This window comes from Phalaenopsis equestris, unplaced genomic scaffold, assembly GCF_001263595.1.
Source record: "Phalaenopsis equestris unplaced genomic scaffold, ASM126359v1 Scaffold000068, whole genome shotgun sequence".
Taxonomy (NCBI): Eukaryota; Viridiplantae; Streptophyta; class Magnoliopsida; order Asparagales; family Orchidaceae; genus Phalaenopsis; species Phalaenopsis equestris.
Window position 1 is genome coordinate 212,455 of NW_018164510.1, and position 20,324 is coordinate 232,778.

A 20,324-nucleotide genomic window follows, 5' to 3' on the forward strand; every position below is an offset into this window, starting at 1 on the left:
TTTTTGGAGTTGCCGATCGCTGTAGAAGGCTGTAGGAAATGTCCAAGTTGTTGTTTGGAGTTGTCTGTTGTTTCGAGTTGTCGGTCACTGTAGGAGGTTGTAGGAAATGTCCAAGTTGTTGTTTGGAGTTGTCGGTTGTTGTAGGAGGCTATAGGAAGTGTCCAAGTTGTTGTTTAAAGTTGTCGATCGCTGTAAGAGGCTGTAGGAAGAGTCCAAGTTGTTGTTTGAGGTTGTCGATTGTTGTATGCCGCTGTAGGAAATGTCCAAGTTGTTGTTTGGAGTTGTCGATTGCTCTGGGATGCTGTAAGAAGTGTCAAAGCTGCACTTCTTGGGCCTGTCTAGTGGCTTATGGGTTGCACTTCTTGGGTCCGTCTAGGAACTTAAGGGTTGTGTTTCTTGATTTCATCTCACGGCTTTTGGTCTGCACTTTTCTGAGTCTATTTGGTGACTTTTGGAATTCTCTTTTTCTTACTGAATTGGAAGACTTTTGGGCCGATCAAAACACTGTCTTGGAACAAACTTAAGCACTCTTCTCGAGAATTTATTTAAGTACAGTTGTTGAAAGAATTGAAGCGCTTTTAGGACTGATTCATTTTCTTCTTCCCTTTTGGTTTGCTGGTTTTGGGGGTGGATCGACCTTCCTTTTTTTTCTTTTGTTTCGCTTCTTACGCCAATGGTTAAATCAAAAAATGGGAATTTCTAATTTAAATACTTGGAAGACACTTAGAAATATTTGAGGATTAGTTGGAAAACGCTTAATTGAGGATATAACACCTTAAGTCACTTTAAACAAAAGTTAAAGTGTAAGCTTCTTAGATTTTAGGAGCACACTCGAGGTGAGAGTTCATCTAACTAATTCTCAGTGTATGCCTCCTAGATTTTAGGAGCACACCCAAGATGAGAGTCCTACCTAATTCTTAGTGTAGACTTCCTAGATTTTAGGAGCACACCCTAGGTGAGAATCCTTCTACCTAATTCTCAGTGTAGGCTTTCTAGATTTTAGTAGCACACCATAAAGTGAGAGTTCACTTACCTAATTTTCAGTGTACGCTTCCTAGATTTTTAGAAGTACATCTTAAGTGAGAATTCATCTACCTAATTGTTCAATATAGTCTTCCTAGATTTTAGGAGCACAACCTATGTGAGCGTTCATCTACCTAATTTTTGAATGAATAATGAAACTGGGTACTTGACCCTGATTCACAAATTGATTAAGACACTAGGCATGAGGATGCACCGAGATGAGTTCATGTTTCCTTAATTAAATCCATAGTGGAATTCCCGTCATGACAACCTATAGTAAAACTCAATGCACCGGGATTTGAGCTTGAACATTACACGCAAATCCTTCCGGCAATTGGGGACATTTGTTAATACGACATATGGATCACCGAACTAGAATAAGTCTAGGGTCTAGGTGGCGAGGGCGATAACGACATTGTTTATGTTTGCTTAAACGATGGATACGAAGTGATATTATTAGAATAGTATCTCCTACCTCAAAAACCTTCAATAAGGGAGAGGAAAGAACCAATGATACTATCTGTCGACTCTTGATGGGATTGTCGCCCCCGACGCTGGTTGTCAGTAGTCCTGGCACGATTATAGTGACTCACCTATGGATTACACTACTTTACAAAATATTTACAAAAATAAAAATATTAATAATAATAATAATTTCTTTTGCTTGTTAAAGTGAACTCTGCATGTAAATCTAAACACTAACTTTTGCATGAAAAATAAAAGAATTTTGGTAAAACTTACAAAGGTCAACAAATAGTCACTTGGATTGAGGTTAATAACTGCTTTCTGTAGATTGTCGGGTTGGTAACTCTTACCAATGTTGGGAAGCACACAGTATAGCTCTGAGCCCCCACCTTTATTGATGTCTTATACCTAGTCTTGGTCTTCCATATGTGACCGTGGATTTTTCTTTGAATCTTCGTATTTTGCTACGACTCATTTTTCTGACTTTCGTGCTGGGTCTTCTCGCTTTGCTTATTTTTCTTACAAATTTATTTAAATCTGCTGCAAATCATATTATGCTTGCAATGCTAATTACGCAACAGTAGCAAATGCTCAGGTATGCTTTTACAATTTATTTACAACATTTTACTTCACTGCATTTTACTTTTCAAGTGTCTTTTATTTACCTGCAATCTGTTTATTTTGCATACAAAATCAGAACTGAAACCGAAACAAAAACAAAAACAAAAACAAAACCAAACTTTGACACCAAAACTCTGAAACATAAACCACCAATCTCAAACAATTAAACCTTAGAGTCATCGCTACAACAGGAGCCTGGATCTAACTTTGTGGGCAGCGCGGCAAGGAGCTTGGAGCGGACTACAATTGGAGGTAGTCGTTATTCTACAACAGCAAAACAAGTCTACACCAGCTATACTCTCTCTTTAGTCTAAATAACAACCCATAGGACTTCGAGGTAGCTTCTTTAGGATCCTGCATAACCATGTTGTACAACGTAAGTCCTAACTCGCCTTAGGTTTCAAGGTTGTCGGGTGGTACGACGTAAATTCTCCTATCTTTGCGGGTTATTTGTATAATCGAATATTATGCAAATGTAAGTTCCGAATAATAAAATTGACAGAATTAAACACCTAAATAACATCATCTCCAAAACTCAGCCACAGTTTAGGATAGTTTGGGAAGTCACTGAAGTTTCTCCCCAGGATTTGTAACACTCTTACATTTTCCTTCATTTTGACTCCTAAAAATAATTGTTCCTATTTGAGCTACTTCTACTTGTTTTTCCACGTTCTACCGTGAAAACCTAAACTTTGAATTCTTAAAGACTAGTACCTCTGATCATTATCGAGAGTTTTCTACAATGACTCCAGTCATTTGAGATGTAATTAACTATATGAGTTTGCCTCTATAGGGAACTTGGAACCCAGGTAAACTTATTTAATCTTCATATTAAATAGGGGAACTTGTTGATGACGCATAAAAAGTTTGCAGGCTAAACGATGTCACGAATTTTTTAGTTTGCAGGATTGAGTCTATCGTCGCGGTATGTACTTATCTTTCGAGAAGGTGTAGTATTTGCGGTATCAGCACGATTATGCAAACTATTAGACTCATAAAATTCATTTGGTCTCATTTTTCGAAAACTAAAACATATTACTTTCAAAACCGAAACTATATACCTATTATATTAAATTAAATTTCAAAATTATTTTCAAATAAAAAAAAAGAGTTGACCGACAAACAACTCCATAAATTGGTCTAAAAAAGAAAAAAATGATAATACTTCCAATGAGTGACAAAAAGTGGTATGGAAGGGGGAAGCACACGGGTATAAAGAGAGACAAGCAAAGCAGGTTATTTCCTCCTAAAGGCCAGGGTGTGGTAGGGAGGATTTAGGATTGGGAAACAAATAGTTAGTACTTAAAATTAACAATTTAAATTGTTTGAGCCTAACAATAATTGGGATTGGTTTAGCTCACAATAACTCCGCAATTTTTATCATTTACAAAAAAATAAAAAATACTATTAACAGTATGCAAAAACCTCTGTACCAAGCTAAAAAGGCTCATCCATGAGCAAAAGAAGCCCCGGGAATTGAGATTGGGCATTGGCCCTTTTTCTCAACATATTTATGCAATTATTCTTCATTTGTGGAATATACAAACGGAAAATCAAGATAGTTCCTATACCACATAACTACAAAGATGCCAAATTTCATAATGATTGTCATACATCAAACAAAAATAAACAGTAATACTAAATCAAGATAATGAGTTAAATAAAACATGATGCTATGGATGAGAAGCAAAAAAAAAAATAAAAGTTTATGATTGGTACCTTATGAATATAACCAAATGCCAAACCCGATCCATCATCCTCCTCCAATTGTCCGCATCTCATGCACAATCCTTTAAAAAAGCCGGGATGTGGTGGGCATATGCCCTCATCTTGAACTTCTGAAGATGAACCTACAAAAAGTATGCATATTAGAACTTAATACGTATGAAAGTATACATTGACAATCAAAACATCAGCAAGGTTGCTTAATAGAGTCAATAACCCAAATTGCCGCTAGATATTGCCAAGAAAAACGAGGGCTTGAATCACTGCCACATAGTGCGGTACAGGGCTATGGAGTATGAATGTCAGCGCAATTGAAGTATATTAGTTGTTCTTTAATATGAGCTTCAATGAATTTGTTCAATAACACCTCTTCAAATCATTTTTTACCAAATAACTTCTCCTTTATTACTGCAACACAGTTTTGCAGTGAGCATTTAGTCATGAAAATATACGTTTCACTCCACCATTGAGAGATTTTAAGCCAAACATAACCATACTAATTTGTAGATATGATTATATCCTTTGCATTCCTTTTCCAGGATATGGCCTCAATGATAAAGCTTGAACAACTTAATAAGCTAATAACAATAAAATATGTGCCAACATTTTCAAAATAAATTGTGTAACAAGGAGCCTTTTACACTCCGTATGACAGAAAAGAAAGTGACAACAGGACAATTGAAAAATTTGCCAAGCTAAAATAAATTGCACTATTTAAGGTGACAGCATCTTCAGTGGTCATCATCAAATCAAACTGTGAACCAGAGTGACGTGAAATTTGAATGTTCGTTAATTTCATTCTGCATTGCTTATTCTTGTAAGTAATGCTGATTATTTTGTTCTTTTTTCACAATTTAATATCCCTCCCCCATCTCCACCCATAAAAAAAGGAAAGAAAAACAACCATATGCTCAACTTCATCTTGAATGAAAAGAAAAATCTCTTTCAAGGTAAAGAGTGACAATGTTCTGTGATACAGTTTATCCCTCTTTACTCAAAACGCTACGCATTTCAGGTTAGATGTTTGCATTTACAACCTTAAAAAAAGTTAGATATGAAGTTCTTTAGTAAAGCAAACAAGAATAAATACTTTACTCCAACCAATGTAATTAATCCAACCGATGTTATTAATAATTTTCAAACAGTTAGCTTGAAAACCACAGCAATTACAGAACAGTCACTGTCCACGTTAAAATTAGCCTGGCTAACACAGAAACGAACATGAACTTGCTGAAAAAAAGAGAACGGTTTTTTAATTAAGTCCCAAACAGCAAAAACAGAACTTTATGAGGAATTTCCTAGGATGTGTCAGCCGGCAATCCCTGTATAAGTTTTGCTCATCTGACCTCAAAAACGCATCTTATTTAGGTTGCATTAATTTTAAAACTGAATTACAAAAATAAAAGTAATAAAAAAAATCTACAGTATGTAAAGATTGAACTGTGCACTCGATAGATTAAATCCATTATACAATCTTACCAACTCAATTTCATAGTACTCTAAACCTAGTGCATTGATTTAAAGGCTCTTATAATAAATTTCCTGATACAAGTAGCACGCCTTAAATCATCTTATGAGGGATTCAGCTAATGGTACCAGTATTTTCATTGATAGACGCTAAATTTGTGGGCTTCTCAATCTCTACAGTACCATCTGGATCCAACTTAGGCCTTTTACTCCTGTTAAATAAAAAGCTATTTCAGTTGCAAAATTCTAATTAAGCCAGTAGACATGGCGAAATATGATGTGCTAATCATGAAATAAATTGACAAGATAGAATAGAAACCCTAATAGGACTGATCCTTCACTTGGAATTGCAAAAATGAATCACAATAACAATAGGAATAAAGAACATAAAGGTAACAAGGGCCTGCTTACGCGCTTCACCACAGAGTTAAAACAGAAACAGCTTTGTCCCAAAAATTCCTATTTAGCTTCATTAAACCTAAATGAAATAGAATCATGAATATTTTACAAAGATTATGTCATGACCCGGCCTGGGGCTTACTAAGGTGAGAACGGACAGTCGAACAGTGTGAAATAATTTTTTTATATTAACCTTCAATTTAACAGAAGAATAAACCATTACAAATTAGATTAAATTGATACAATCTTCTATAAAGATTTTCTCATCTATCACTCATCTTTTAATAATTTAATTAAACCTAAAATGTTAGTTAAAACAACTGTGAGCTAAACGAGTTAGTGAATACTCGTACTCAAACTACAGTAAAACATGAGAGAAATAATATGCATGTCAGTTAAACTGTTTAAATAAATCAATAAGAACATTTGATGTTATTCAAGAGTGTTATTTTACCAATAGCATATCAATATCATTTCATACTTATACAACCATCACGGAAGACACCGTCTAAAAATTATCAATTAAGACACATCAATATCAATATCTTTTTTCAGGTACATGTACATTAGTGTTCCCCCACTAATACCATCAAGGAGTGTTCCATCATAGTCAGTCATGCACATACAAGCAGTCAACATAAACATGTGTTAATCACATTCAATCATACTATATAAAATATAAACTAAAATGCATAAGTAAATAGCTACAACATTTGCAAAGATATGAACAATAAAGAAAAGAATAGTTCAACCAAAATAAAGCGTCCACAAATATCATCAACAACAAACATATTTGAGAAGAAACAAATTATTACTATAGTTTAAAAGTACAAGTGCTCATCTCGATGTCCATTAATTAGTTTTAACGCCGACTCATCTAAAATTGAATGTATAAAATAAACATGGTATTCATATTAAATTTTAATTTATCTATTATCTTTGTACAAATTTAATAAGTTTTTTTAATTATCACATTTTTATTTTTCTAATCATATATATATATATATATATATATATATCATTATTATTATTATTACTATTATTATTACTACTGATTACCTTTAAACAATAAGATTGAATTTAATTCATATAAAGCTTCTGTGATAAATTATAAAATTCAAATTATTAAGTATGTTACCTTACTCCCCTCTCTCGTGCCCTAGATCACTCGAACCGAGTAGCAAGGCTCGGTCAAGACTTTACTTCACATAGAAAAGCTTGCCCAAGCATCTACAGCCGCGAGAGCCCTCCTCTACCTCCTTTCTACTAGCGAGTGACCCAAATCGAAAGTCTAGTCTCTCGCACGAACTCAACCCTTCTTGTCTTCCTCTTCCTTTGCACGACAACCTCGTCGATTCCTCCATTAAGCTCAATAGAGTCGTCGTCGCCAGACAACAACGTCCCCCCTCTTCTTCTTCTTTATTGATTCGTTCGTCAAGACCAAGTATGCAAAAACCCCTGCACTCACCGCCTCTACATGACAGTGACGTCGCCTCTTTCCTACCGTCGAATAAGTCGATTTATATAGTTAAAATCTCCTCCTAAACTTCTGACCTCTTGTTTCCTCTCGGTCTGTTCGGCTTCCCCGACTCTTCATTTTGTCTTCCTCGCTTCTTCATTTCATTTTCCGCCTGTTTGCCTTTTCTTCTTCTGATCTTCCTTTCGTCTCCCCAAACTGAAACGATTCTTCGCAAATTATCATACTTATAATTTCCAAGTTGAACAACACCAAAACTTGAAAATTCAGAAGCTTCAACTAACTCGTAGGCTTTTCTATGTTTTATTCTTATAGACCCCACATGGTTAATTTATATCATCATTACTTATTCCAATAATTGGGCATCGATTTTATGAAACTCAAACTCCATTCATTCCAAGTTCAATTTTATATATTTGAGTAAATCATTTCACATAACTTCTGTGCTAACATGATATCTTTGATCTGCCCATTTTCCTTTTTAATCTTCAACATTACTTTTGTCTGCATATCCTATATATACGTGTGCAAAACACTATCCATATTTGATGACCAAATCATTAATTAATGCTAAGACTTTGGCCAGAATTCAATCAGACCCAAGATGAAAAGCAAGAGTTGGCCACAACATCAAATGTAAGTAACGTGCAACAACTTAACCAAAGTTTAGTGAAAATAGGCACTGTTGCCTACAGTGACGTACAACAACTTGACCCAATTGTAGTGAAAAAAACAAGGTCTACAACAAAAATTACAATACAACATGACTTCAATGTGAATGCAAGAATTTTGATATTTAAAGGGTTATTTTATGATAACTTTTTTGACAATTTTACTTCACAGACTACCATCGCATTTCTATTTGGCTATAACTTTCTCCATGATTTTGAATATTTTCTGGGTTGAATGGCATTTCATAACCTGATATGCTAGAGTATGACAGTCGCAAAAAATTTTTATCTAAATTTCTCCTGAGATAAAAAAAAAATCAATAATGCCCATAAAGTCTTTCAAATGCTCCATTTTTCTCACAAAAATTTCAAAAAGAATTATATAGATCACTGTAGTTGAATGTTTGAACAAATTTTTTGCAGCATTGTTTAAGAACCACGAGATATGTTAGATAATGAGGTCATGATGGAGGAATGAACTTAGTACTCATATAATAAAGTTATTGATAAAAGCAAAGGAATAAAAACTTGAAAAAAATATATATATATTTACTTCAAAAAATAAGTTTGGTTACATGATAAAAAATATCTATTATGGAAGCACATTTTATGCAAGACAATTAAAGGAAAATTTTAGTGAGCAGAGAAAGATGCAAAGAAACTACATATAGTTTTTATTGATCATAAGAAGACATGATTGAATACCATGAGAATTAATTTTGGAAGTACTAGGGAAGCAGGGTGTGTTACAGTAATATTGAAGTTATTTAATATATATATATATATATGACATAACATTGATTAAAACTCATAAATACCATAATAAAACACCAAAGAAGGCAACAAAGCCTTTAAACAATTTTCTAGGCAAATTTATAATAAATTTAAGATTTACATACATAACACTCAATTCCTATGTATTAACATATATAACACCTAAACTTAAATTTTTACACACCTGCCACATTACCTATGCATGAGAAGTTATGTTCTACTTTTAAAAAATTAAAATGGTGGTACTTTATATGTGATATGAAAGGTTTGGGTGGTACAAATGTAAAAAGTATAGATGTTAGATATGTAAATACATAGGAATTGGGGGGTGTAAATGCGCCAAAATTTAAACCATCATAAATAGGAACTTAAGATGCATGCATCCCATGCCGAATTAGTATGTAATGTAAAACCTATAAAAAGCTTTCCAAGCAATGGTATAGAAGAAAAATACCAAATGGTGATAAATAATAAGATGGATCTCAAGAGGACATAAAATTGAAATCACTGTTTCTCTACATTTTACAGGCTGCTGCCCGCAACCATTCTATCATCTTCATCACTTCGATACAAATAAGGACTGCAACAAGGGAAAGACAAAGTCTTCAAGTTTTGTCGCTTGTTGTGCCGATTGATAAGAAATTAATCATTAATCTCTCAAAAATGGGTAAGCTTCTCTGTAAGTGTTCTGTCATAGCTGTGAATCTATGGAGGAGCACAAGCAACAATAGTTTTCCCTACATGATATCCCATATCAATCAATATTTTGATATGTTGGATTCTAAAGTAAAACAACTGAAAAGCAACTCCAAATGAGGTCTAAAAGAACTAGACAATGCACTAAAAATTTAAACAGAGTTTGTCTCCTAATATGTGCTGGAGTTGGACTCTCACTACTCTTGTTGGGTAGATTCAGTGAAATCAAGTTCGTTTAAGTACGAGAATATACTATCTCCACTGATTCGAGAACCTAAATGGAAAAAGAGTTTCATTTTCTTTCATCTCCTTGACAGTACAATGATTTGCCAAATTTAAATGATTAGGAAGGTAGTTAATTTGGGCCAACCTTCTGTTTTGACCTTCTGCTAAGACGTTTTTTCATTTCGACCATATGCGCCCGTGCTTCTCTCAGGCCCGACAACGTGCTTCCCGACGCAATGTCGTTTTGCTGCTTCTCGCTGCAGGTGATCGCCAGCACCTCCCCTTGTTCTAATGGCTCTTCCTTCTTCTTTGGTTGAACTGACAAAGGTCTCCTTTGCCCACGTTGTGGGTAACTCTCAGGTGGAGTCCGCGGTGGTATTCCCCTTAAGCTAAAAGTATTTTCACGATTGTACAAATGATTGCCCTTTTGTTAAGTAGGGAAGTAAGAAAGGTGGAAAAACAATAATTTTTTTCTCTGACTCAGAAATTTCTACCTTGACGGAAAAATTCAAGTTTGCTCTTATTGGAAAACTTCAGTGGGGGCACCCACCTATGGATGTTACCAGAAAGAGTGGTGATGATCTTATGCTAGTAGTATGCTAGTAGGCAAGTAGAAAATGAGACTCAAGGATGGGAGACAAGTGTTGATTCAACTAACAGTGGCTGAAGACTATACCCCAATTTTCTCTAAGAAATATCTTAATATCGCAGACAAAATGGTCTCCTAACTCAAATGGTCTCCTAATTTCAACCCAAATCATGAAACTCCCACTGTACCGGTATGGTTTAGTCTACCTTGTCTTAAGTTGCATTTTTTTCACCGTTCTCTACTTTATTAGGGTTATCCTTGAGGATCCTTTGAAGCTATATCTGTCTACTTTCAACCTAACCAGAACATCGGTGGCCAGAATACTTGTGGAAAGGAATATTACTTTACCTGACGTTACTGAAGTTTGGTTGGGCACAACCCATAATGGATATTGACAACAAATCGTCATGGAACACAGACCCGCATATTGTACCCACTATAAGATGTTTGGGCATATCCTTGATAAATTCCACAAGTTTCATCCTAATTTGAAGGCTAAGGTTCAAGTGAATAAGGATGGGTCTAACCTCACTGCTCTGGACATTTTAGTTCCACCTGGAGAGGATATTGTTTCCCCTGTGCCCCTTTGACACTGTTGTTACTGTGAGTGTTGTGATGTTGACACCTTAAAACCCCATAAAAAACAATACTGATGGACTATTACCTACCAAGGACAGTATTCAAATTGATAATCAGGAGAACCTCGCAGCTCCCCCTCTTCAGGAAGCATTCAGTGTAGAGGCAGCCTATACTTCACAGATATTAGAACCTATTGTGGGTACTACGGTTGCTAATCCTTCTGCTTCATCTTACCACCTCGTCAGACTGATTCTTCGGATGAGGAATGGCAGGTTTACACTTCCAGGAGAAAGAAGAATAATGAAGATTTATTTGAGCTCAGGAGTCTTAAGGATGATACTTTGGTTACGTCGAGTAATAGTACGGACCTTACCAATCTGCTAGCTGGATCCCTTCTGAGAACTAGAGCTAGAGGCAGAACAAGATTGGGATGACCCTCATTTTTTTAGTGCCCGGGTGGTTTTGGGCTTTTTTACTTTTATATATATACCCCTTTTTATCTTTTTTGGGTGTGTTGTATAGTGTGGGTTGGGTGTTTATTTTTAAGCCTACCCATACAACCTATCTGTATATTTTCTCTTTATAGCCCTTGAGCTTTTTAATATATATATATATATATATAAAAGAAAATCGATATTTGACAGAGGCCCAAATATTGATTTCCAATGCGCTTTTTGACCCAATGATGAAAGCCCACGCCATATGTCTAAAATTCCAGACCCCCGCGCCACGGTGGGATCGAACCCTTGACCTGAGGGGACTTACAACTACCCCTCCACCAACAGGCCAAGATTTGTGGAACAATATAAATATATGTGTGTTTGTGTATTGAAATATATTACTCAACCGGGTCCAGGTTTGATTAAATAAAGATTTAAAATGTGCACGTAATAAGTATAACTTATAATAAATTATGAGTTCTACGGTTAATAAAACCGCCACTTCACAATCTTTTTTACACGAAAAAATAGAAATTTGTTCATCACATTGCGCTTTGCATTTGAAAAACACAAATAAATCTTCAACTCTAAATTTCCATAAAAAATCTAATTTATAAGGAAAAAAAAACTGAGAGATGCAAACTGTTAGTAATGATCAAAGTAGCCAACAAATTAATCACATTTGTTTATTTTTTCTATAAAGCGGCTAGAATAAATATTTTCTCAATATTCAAGCATTTGACAGAATCCATATGCACCATACAGTAACTGGCAAACAATGGGTTTTGCAATCAATTAAACATAACCTCCATGATTTAGACTAACAATGCAGCACTTGCTAAATAACGAAATGGTTTTAACAAGAACAACCTGCGAGTAGGACATCGAGTGGCGTGAGCAACCCAAGCTCAAGAGATTTTAAGAAAAGAACAAACATTTGATTTCTACAAGCCCACTAATAAAGCATGGAATGTGTTGCGCCTCAGAAGGTGTCCAGAATCTCTTATGAATATATTCAAAATTACCAATGCAAATTTTCATTCAAATATAGAGCATAGAAAGTCTAGCATTTTCTTTGTATCTTATACAACATCTTTTAAACTTCTAGTCAGTATATTGTAGAATTGGAAAATCATGTATATCGAAAACGAAAAGAAAACTCCAGATTCACATTATTATTATGTACATCTCTCAATGGTTATGTAAAAACAAGTGTCACCTCACCGGAAATGAATATTGTTAACTTACACAGATTTATGGGAACCTCAGAAAGAGAGAAGAAAAAAGATAGCTCGAGAACAAAGAATCATAGAGTGGCACGCAGCAAAGGGTGAATCTGCATACAAGAAGGGGTAAATCTATGAGGAATAGGAGCAGAACCAAGAGGAGAAGATGATTCGGACAACAGAAGGGATAAATCAAAGAAAGCAGTCTTGTTATGATGAAGATGATGATGATGATGAAAAAGATCAATTTTTTTCATGCTGGATAACATTTAAAATGCAATATCACTAAGCAAAGGAGCTGTTTCAAGAAATATGCATTCAATGAAAACAGCAAAAAAACTTGTGGATGAGCACTCAAGAAATTCATTATATGCTTTTAGTTAAAACACTGTTGACTTAGTTTTTGAATAGTCGAACAATGAATAAGTAAAGAACAAAATACAAAATTACTAATTCAAAATGTTCCAAAAATACCTTGGCTCTTCGACAACACTTATCTGAGCATTATCAACTTCTTCATCTTGAGGAGAAGATTCTGAAGCCTCCAAATCCAGCTCAGCATTAAGGTACATCAAAAAATCATCGCTGCTGCTTGAGGAATGCAAAGGAGATTCTGCTTCCAAACTCATGATTGCATCTATCAAGCACCATCTACTGCAAAATCCACTTATTGTAGCAGAAAAAAAATGAGAAATATATAAATAGAAATCATTTTTTAGACAACTTGCAATAACAATCTCGTAGCACTAATATTACCAAATGCAACTGAAAACCTTGTTACCATCACTTCCTCTACTCTAGAGTCCCGTGCAGGGGAAGAGCTATACATCTACCTGGATGTTAGTAGAGAAACTATCAGTTCAATTCTCGTTCATGAAGGGAACAAAAAGAAATTTTTTGTCTATTATATGAGCAAAATATTTCAGAGAGCTGAATGAAAGTATATAATAATGGAGAAACTCGCTCTGGCCCTCATCATTTTGAGAAGAAAGCTACGCCCTTATTTGCTAGCTCACACTGTGCACGTTATTACCAATTATCCTTTGAAGTCACTGTCATCCAAACCCGATCATTCGGGTAGACTACTCAAGTGGGAGTACAATTGAGCGAATTTGCTATCATCTATACACCAGAACAACAATTAAGGGTGCATCTGTTTCCGCTTTTCAACCAGATTTTTTAACCGAACCGGAATTTTAAGTGTTTGAATGACATTTTTGGGTGACCGTGGTACAAATCGCAACCCCATTTCTATTAAAATTGCGACAGTGGTTAGAGGCCCGAGTCCGGTGTTCGCTGTTCAGCTTTTCCTAATTTACCCCGTGGCATCCACGGGATCAAAAAATTTGGTGAAAGAATGCAGCTGCACGCTAGCTCTCATTCACGCCGCCCTCTGTCCAATACTGCTCCACATAATGTTCCTCTGCCAATTCCAACCGCCACTTATCCATTGGAGAATGTCGCTAATTCCCCATCTACCCTCTCTCGTGGAGGATACCATCGACGTGTGTGTCGCACTACATCTCATCCATTTGTTCGAGCTTCTCAGCCTTCTCACTGTAGACATTGATGAAAAAAGTTGTGGAGGTGGAAATTGGTGATTTCAGTGGGATAAGGGCGACGGTGCATGGACCATGGTTCTCGTTGTTTAGCCATAACTGTGTGCCTAATGCTTGTTACCGTTTTGAGCTTATTTAAAGGTTTGAAGCTTCCCATTCTTGTGATTTTAGGACATTCAAAGTTTTGTCAGGTGGTGGCATTGTAGAAGCACTGGATGTTGTAAAAACATTTTTTATTGCTCTCATTTTTATTTTGTTTTGTTTTGTTTTGTTTTGTTTTGTTTCAAATTATTATAAGTTGTCTTTATAAGCAGAGAAGAATTATAGACATTTGTCCACAAACAACACTTTCAAAACTATAATTTTCAAACATACCAACTACTTTTGAAAAACAAATTTTCCACAACAGATTTTAAACTGAGATTTTATACAACCACAACTGAAACAAACGCATCTTAAAGCTCAAGTTATTGCCGATTTTTTTATTGATTTCTCTAAAATATCATCAGATGAAGAAATCAACACAAAAAGAGATGAGCTCTAAATTCTACATGTGAACGAAGCATCTGGCAACCTATGAAAAAGGGTGGGTATGGCCATATGCTTTTTCACCCAAAATGATGATCAGGCATTCAAGAAAGTCAGAGGTACTTAGGCAATGAGAAGACTTGTAAGTGTAACTACAAGTCCTCAAGAGAGAAAAACCTATAGGAAAATCGACGAGTCCCTGAATCTTAAAAGTAATATCACAGGAAAGAACATATAAGTTAAGAATTGTCAACGCGGTTAAATCAATTAGAAGTTTGCTTGAGCTCTCTCTCAGAACAAACTTAATAGACAATAAATGAATTTACAGCCATGATTAGTCGGAAAAAAAAAACATCAAAGGTGGAACGAATCAAGATTTTCTTATAAACATTTAAGAAGAAATTACAAAATCCAAACACAAATAGCAACAATGACCTCAATCGATGAACAAGATACAAAGGTACAATCCTCTATTGTCTCTTTTTTGAGAGTATATCAGCTCTCTAATCCTGAAATATGGACAAAAGTCTAACACCCTCAGTGCGCTCTTCAACCACATTTCAGGATTGGAGCTCTCCACCTTAATTCCTCCTTCATCACAAGAAGGATTGAATGAGAAGAAAAGGAGAGATGATCCCAGTGGTAAGCAAATATAGAAGCAATTAACGGTCATATATGAGCCTCAACCAGCAAAAACAAAAAGTTAAAAGAACTTACTCCCCATAAAGAAGGGATCCCAAATAATTTCTACGAGAAGAAGTGAGTTCTCTCGATGTCTAAGAGAAGACTTTCTCTCGAATAGAATCCAAACAGGCTAACGTTCAAATTCAACGAGCGAGATGCCCCCTTCTTCGGATATCAACGAGCAAGAAGCCCTAAACTATTGATTGTGAGGATCATTTTGTCCATCTTCGTTGTAAGCGAAACCTTCTTCCAACCTCATGTAGATATACTTTTCTATCTTAAGTAATATTTCTAATATGTTTCTTATAAAGGATCACAAGAACATGAGAGTTTTCATCCTTCTTTTATATATATTTGCACTTCCAAGATATGAAAGTCACATATGTAAAAGTCACGCCGCCTTCGCCGTCACAAAACAACAATCATGGACACCACCAAAAAAACCATAGCCCTCGTCAAGACAAAAATCAAAACACCTTACATCTCAATTATTAGCATATCTGCCCGTAATTGATATAACTTGAACTTTCTAACAGGTCATATCCAGAGGATATGCTTAAAATGATCAGACAAACCTAAGACTCATTACAATTGTACAATCAATCTATGGCCAGAGGATTTCATTTCCTCTTATAAATGTTGACCTGAGCCTTTACAGGTCTGGCAGCTTAAATGAGTGCCACCTCAATGCTCGAGCGACAAAAAACCAAAAAAATAAAAACAATTTCCATTGACACAATTCTAGCCCTAGCGGATAGGCTCCCTCCTTTGCGTAAAAAGCAATGAGTAGTGCGAGAGCCATCCCTGGGGCAAGTTTAAGTGGGTCCCCCATGAAATCTGTCATAAGAACTGCTTAATAAGCCACATGTGAGGCCTAACCCGCCTAAGGCGACAACTTATCTTGAGAACTCAATGCTCGATTCATGCGTATAGTAAGACTCAAGATGAAGGATCCAATGTCACGACACTTTATCAATTCAAAAAGGGCAAAAAGACTATCATCACTGTCTCAAAACACAGTCACTTCAAGCCAAAAATCATTACAAGGTATTCATGAATTTATACAATTTCTCAAAGCATAAAATATACAACTATGAAAGAGAATACATAGATATTCTTTCGAAGGCAGCAAGCTGACTTCTAAAAACTTATCAAAGCTAATCAAAGAGGGAGACATTAACCCCCTCTTAACTAAATTCTTCAAGCAATAGCTTATATTCACTGCGTAGTTGTCATATATTAAATCCTCAATTCATGCATCTCTATTAGTTCTATTAGTTCCTGAAGGAAATATTTAGTGATTTAATGATTTTTTGAAGATTTTCTAAAATTGGCATTATCTTTCTTAAAGCTCAAAAAAAACCCTAGTAAACGGAAATGATAGATGCTCACCACGCAAAAAGTTCTTCAAATAATTGACAATGATAAATTTTTTTTACAATAAATCGTGTACTTGTAATGAAACAGTAACTAAACTTCTCAAGTTCAGAAAAGCTCACTCACTTAAGGCTGAGTTTGTTGCAGGAGTTGGGGTGTAGTAGGAATCTTTCGCCCCTCCTTGTTCCAAACAAAAAATAATTTCTTTCTTCATTTACAGATCTTATGCTCGAGACCAATAAATTAAATTAAGGAGGATAAGATTATTGTGCCATCCGAGTACGCTTTCATTCTCACTAGCAATCAAAATAGATCTATCAGCCAATCTAAGTTCTAATCTCACAAAAGCACGATAAGCGACATCAAGACTGACATCCAATCAGGGCGAATATGTGCCAATTCCAATCCATAAAAGTTTATAATATTTTCAAGCTCTTCGCACAAAAGAAACCAAAGGCCTAACCTAAACTGGTCATAATAATAACAAATTTCACCTTCCACCAAACTATTCAATGTTTCATCGCTTCAAGCCGCACGAACAGTGATCGATGTCTCAAAAACATACTTCTCCGACAAACTCATTAGAGTAGAAAGCTTCAGCTCTCAACTCAAACTTCTCCGACAAACTCATTAGAGTAGAAAGCTTCAGCTCTCAACTAGTGCCAAAGTTGTGAGAGAGGAATAACCCCCTGCATTCTTCAATCACGATAACCCAATCAAGAACAATTGGAAGAACTTTACTGAGATGTTATGATTACAAATCAAAAAAAAACAAAGATTAAGTTGCAAAAGGAGCATGGTCAGAAGAACAATATGTTTCTCTGACATATATATAAAATGGGAGATTGGGCTGCCTCAACTTTATAGCAAGACCTCCGAAGATATAAGCGTAAAAATACCACAAATGAGTGGTCATTCAAATTCAAAATATTGAAATAAAAGAAAAGCTTGGGTCTTACGTGATTATGGACTGCCACATCTAATTTTTCAAAACAGGCTTACATACTATAAACAAAACTATCACACGATAAAATAGAAATTCATTTTTTATTCCACCCAAATTCCAGAAGGCACGAATCAATCAAAAGTTAAAAATTACTTGACGTTTCATCTCTTCTATTTTGATCATAGAACTCGTGGAAATAACTGGTATCTTTTCACTCCTAAGAGAGAACTACACGCACTAACAACCATAAGATGGATTCCAGGGTTTGATCATAATTTTTTTGTTATAATATCGTCATAATCCTAAGACGTGATAAGGCGGGACAAGGTCTCTTTTCAGTTCCCATATTCGCCATTCACTTCTCCAGATCAACCGTCAGAACATGGAATCTCTCCAACTCATCCTAGAGTGCTCTAAAAAATTCTCTTTCTCTATGGATAACTTATTGAAGATCTTCCCTCGTCTGAACATCCGAATCATGAATTCTTCTAGCAACTTGTTTAAATGTCGCATAAACCGCCTTTTTTTTGACAATTTCCTTTCAAGTTTCTATTTATCAAACATCAGCATCATTATTTGCCACTCAAAAGTAACATTTTTATAGGCATATTCTATCACATTGCATTCCAAGCCAAGCTTTTCTTTCTCCAAGTGTCTTCAGCTTCGATTGCAACTCAGCAAAATAAAATTCTTGAAGAGAGACTCTATTATGCAATTCACTTTGAAAAGCTTAAAACTTTTTCTTTTCCATCACAAGGGCTCGATGAAACACGCCTATTGTATAAGCCCACTATCAGGACAGTCTCCATCAAAGGAACACGACGGTCCTCTTGCTTAAGGTCTCAGGTCATCTCTCTTAGGTTCTTTGAACTGACCACCGGAATATAATGATATGATGTCGGCGAGTACGCTCCATCAGGGTACTAATCTCAAATCAAATCGACCAACACTCAACTCTTGTCTTGATTCATGATCATAACTAAGCCTTCCATTACAAAGGTAATCCACAGAAGCTCCAATAGAGAAGCTTCATTAATAGTTTTTTTGACTCTTCTAAACCTCGACTGCCTCACACTCCAATTAGGGTGTTTCGTCAAGGCTCCTCTTCGAGGATAACCTTCATTTTCCTTCCGGCTCGGGCAGTATTACTCGGCTTATAGGAGGGCCTGCAGGGGGGGCCCTATCGCAAAAACCTAGAATATGCTACGCAAACCACATCGCAATGGGGAGGCATCTGTGGTACTCAACATTCTTCTTCATCGATGATGTTGACCGCCAAAATTGAAGGCCTCAGAATGCTAGGAAGCATTGGAAGACTCTGAATAGCAACAATCAGGTCGGCGATACACACGATTGATCTATGTTTCTCATCTACAATTGTAAGGTTCAATCCACATCAGTTGCTAGCAAAAATAATTAGCTAAACAACGCAAAGAAGGAGATTCACCTTTCAGCAACTCCAAGAGAAAAGTAGATGAGGTAAAGCAAATAATAGCAATCTGCACTTTCCTCAAAGGGACGAAGAATCTTCTCTTCCTCAGTCATCAGTGACAAGAGACTATGCATCTATATTCCCGATCATTGCATTTCGATCGGAATACTTCAACTTTTGCTACGAGCAAAGTAGAATCACTCCTTCCAGACAACGAGAATCTTGTTGGAATGATCCAACATTTCAACCAAGGGGAGAAAACGATCAGTCGATCACTCTGCAACTTCAACTGAAAGGCTTTATGAAACAAGTTCGTGGACCAAAATAAGCCCTATGTTGGCTAAAACAACAACAAAAAAACCATTATCCCACTAGCTGGTGTCGGCTACATGAATATTTTTTCTCCATTGCGTCCTATTGAGTGTCATATTTTCATTTAATTCTAATAAATTAATATCATTTTTTGCACAATATGCTTCGAGTCTTTCTAGGTCTACTGTTGTCTTTCTTAACATAGTCAAATCTAAAACATCTACTCTCCTAATTGGATCATCAGATGGTCGACGTTTAATGTGACCAAACCATCTAAGACGACTCTCTCTAACCACTGGAGTTGCACCAAATCTATCACGGATATATTCATTTTGCATTTTGTCTCTAAGTGTAAAGCCACTTATCCACCTAAGCATTTTCATCTCAGCAACAATTAACTTAGTTTCATGTTTCTCTTTTAAAGGCAAATTTCAGTGCTATAGAGCATTACATCCTTGGAAATCTTTTCTCTATAACTCTCCAAAGGATATCTCTTGGAACCTTATCATAAGCTTTTTTTTAAATCAATAAAAATCATATGTACATCCTCAAACATCTCAATAAATGTATAACTTCCATAGTAGACCTGCCCGACATAAATCCAAATAGATTATGGGAAATCTTTGTAAAACATCTTAACCTATGTTCAATTAACCTCTCCCATAATTTTAAAATATGAGACATCAACTTAATTCTTCTATAATTTTAACACTCGTGTATGTCCCCTTAATTCTTAAAATTGGGGACTATAATACTTTTCCTTCACTCCTCAGACATCTTTTTAGTCTTTAAAATAATATTAAAGAATTTAGTAAGCCAAGAAACTCCCAAATTTCATATATATTTCCATCAGATCCTACAGGCTTACCACTCTTAGTTTTCTTTAAAGACTCATCAACTTCTTTTTTTACTAATACGACGGTAAAAATGAAACATTTTATTATTGTTAACGACATTAAGATCACTAAGGTCGGTCGTATTTTCAAAAACTTCATTAAAAAAATTTATCAAAATAATTCACCCACATATGTTAAATATCTTTCTCTAAGAAAAGTACCTTTTGATTTTTATCATTAATACATTTTACTCGAGTAGAATTTTTACTTTTC

General features: G+C 35.5%; 1 protein-coding gene across 5 annotated transcripts in view; it reads right to left on the minus strand.

The window, feature by feature from the left end:
* The window catches only part of LOC110019678 (RNA polymerase II C-terminal domain phosphatase-like 4), a 64,431-nt gene that overhangs the window by 22,948 nt on the left and 21,159 nt on the right, over positions 1–20,324 (minus strand). For 4 of the 5 annotated variants that reach the window (XM_020717449.1, XM_020717451.1, XM_020717453.1 and 1 more), the window contains 4 exons: positions 13,134–13,210; positions 12,852–13,043; positions 5,431–5,513; positions 3,829–3,959 (listed from right to left, as the gene is read on the minus strand). In XM_020717449.1, the coding sequence (XP_020573108.1) occupies positions 3,829–3,959; positions 5,431–5,513; positions 12,852–13,006 (369 nt within the window). In that variant the 5' untranslated portion in view covers positions 13,007–13,043; positions 13,134–13,210. The remainder of the gene's footprint in view (positions 1–3,828; positions 3,960–5,430; positions 5,514–12,851; positions 13,044–13,133; positions 13,211–20,324) is intronic. The other variant, XM_020717450.1, reaches the window with a different exon arrangement.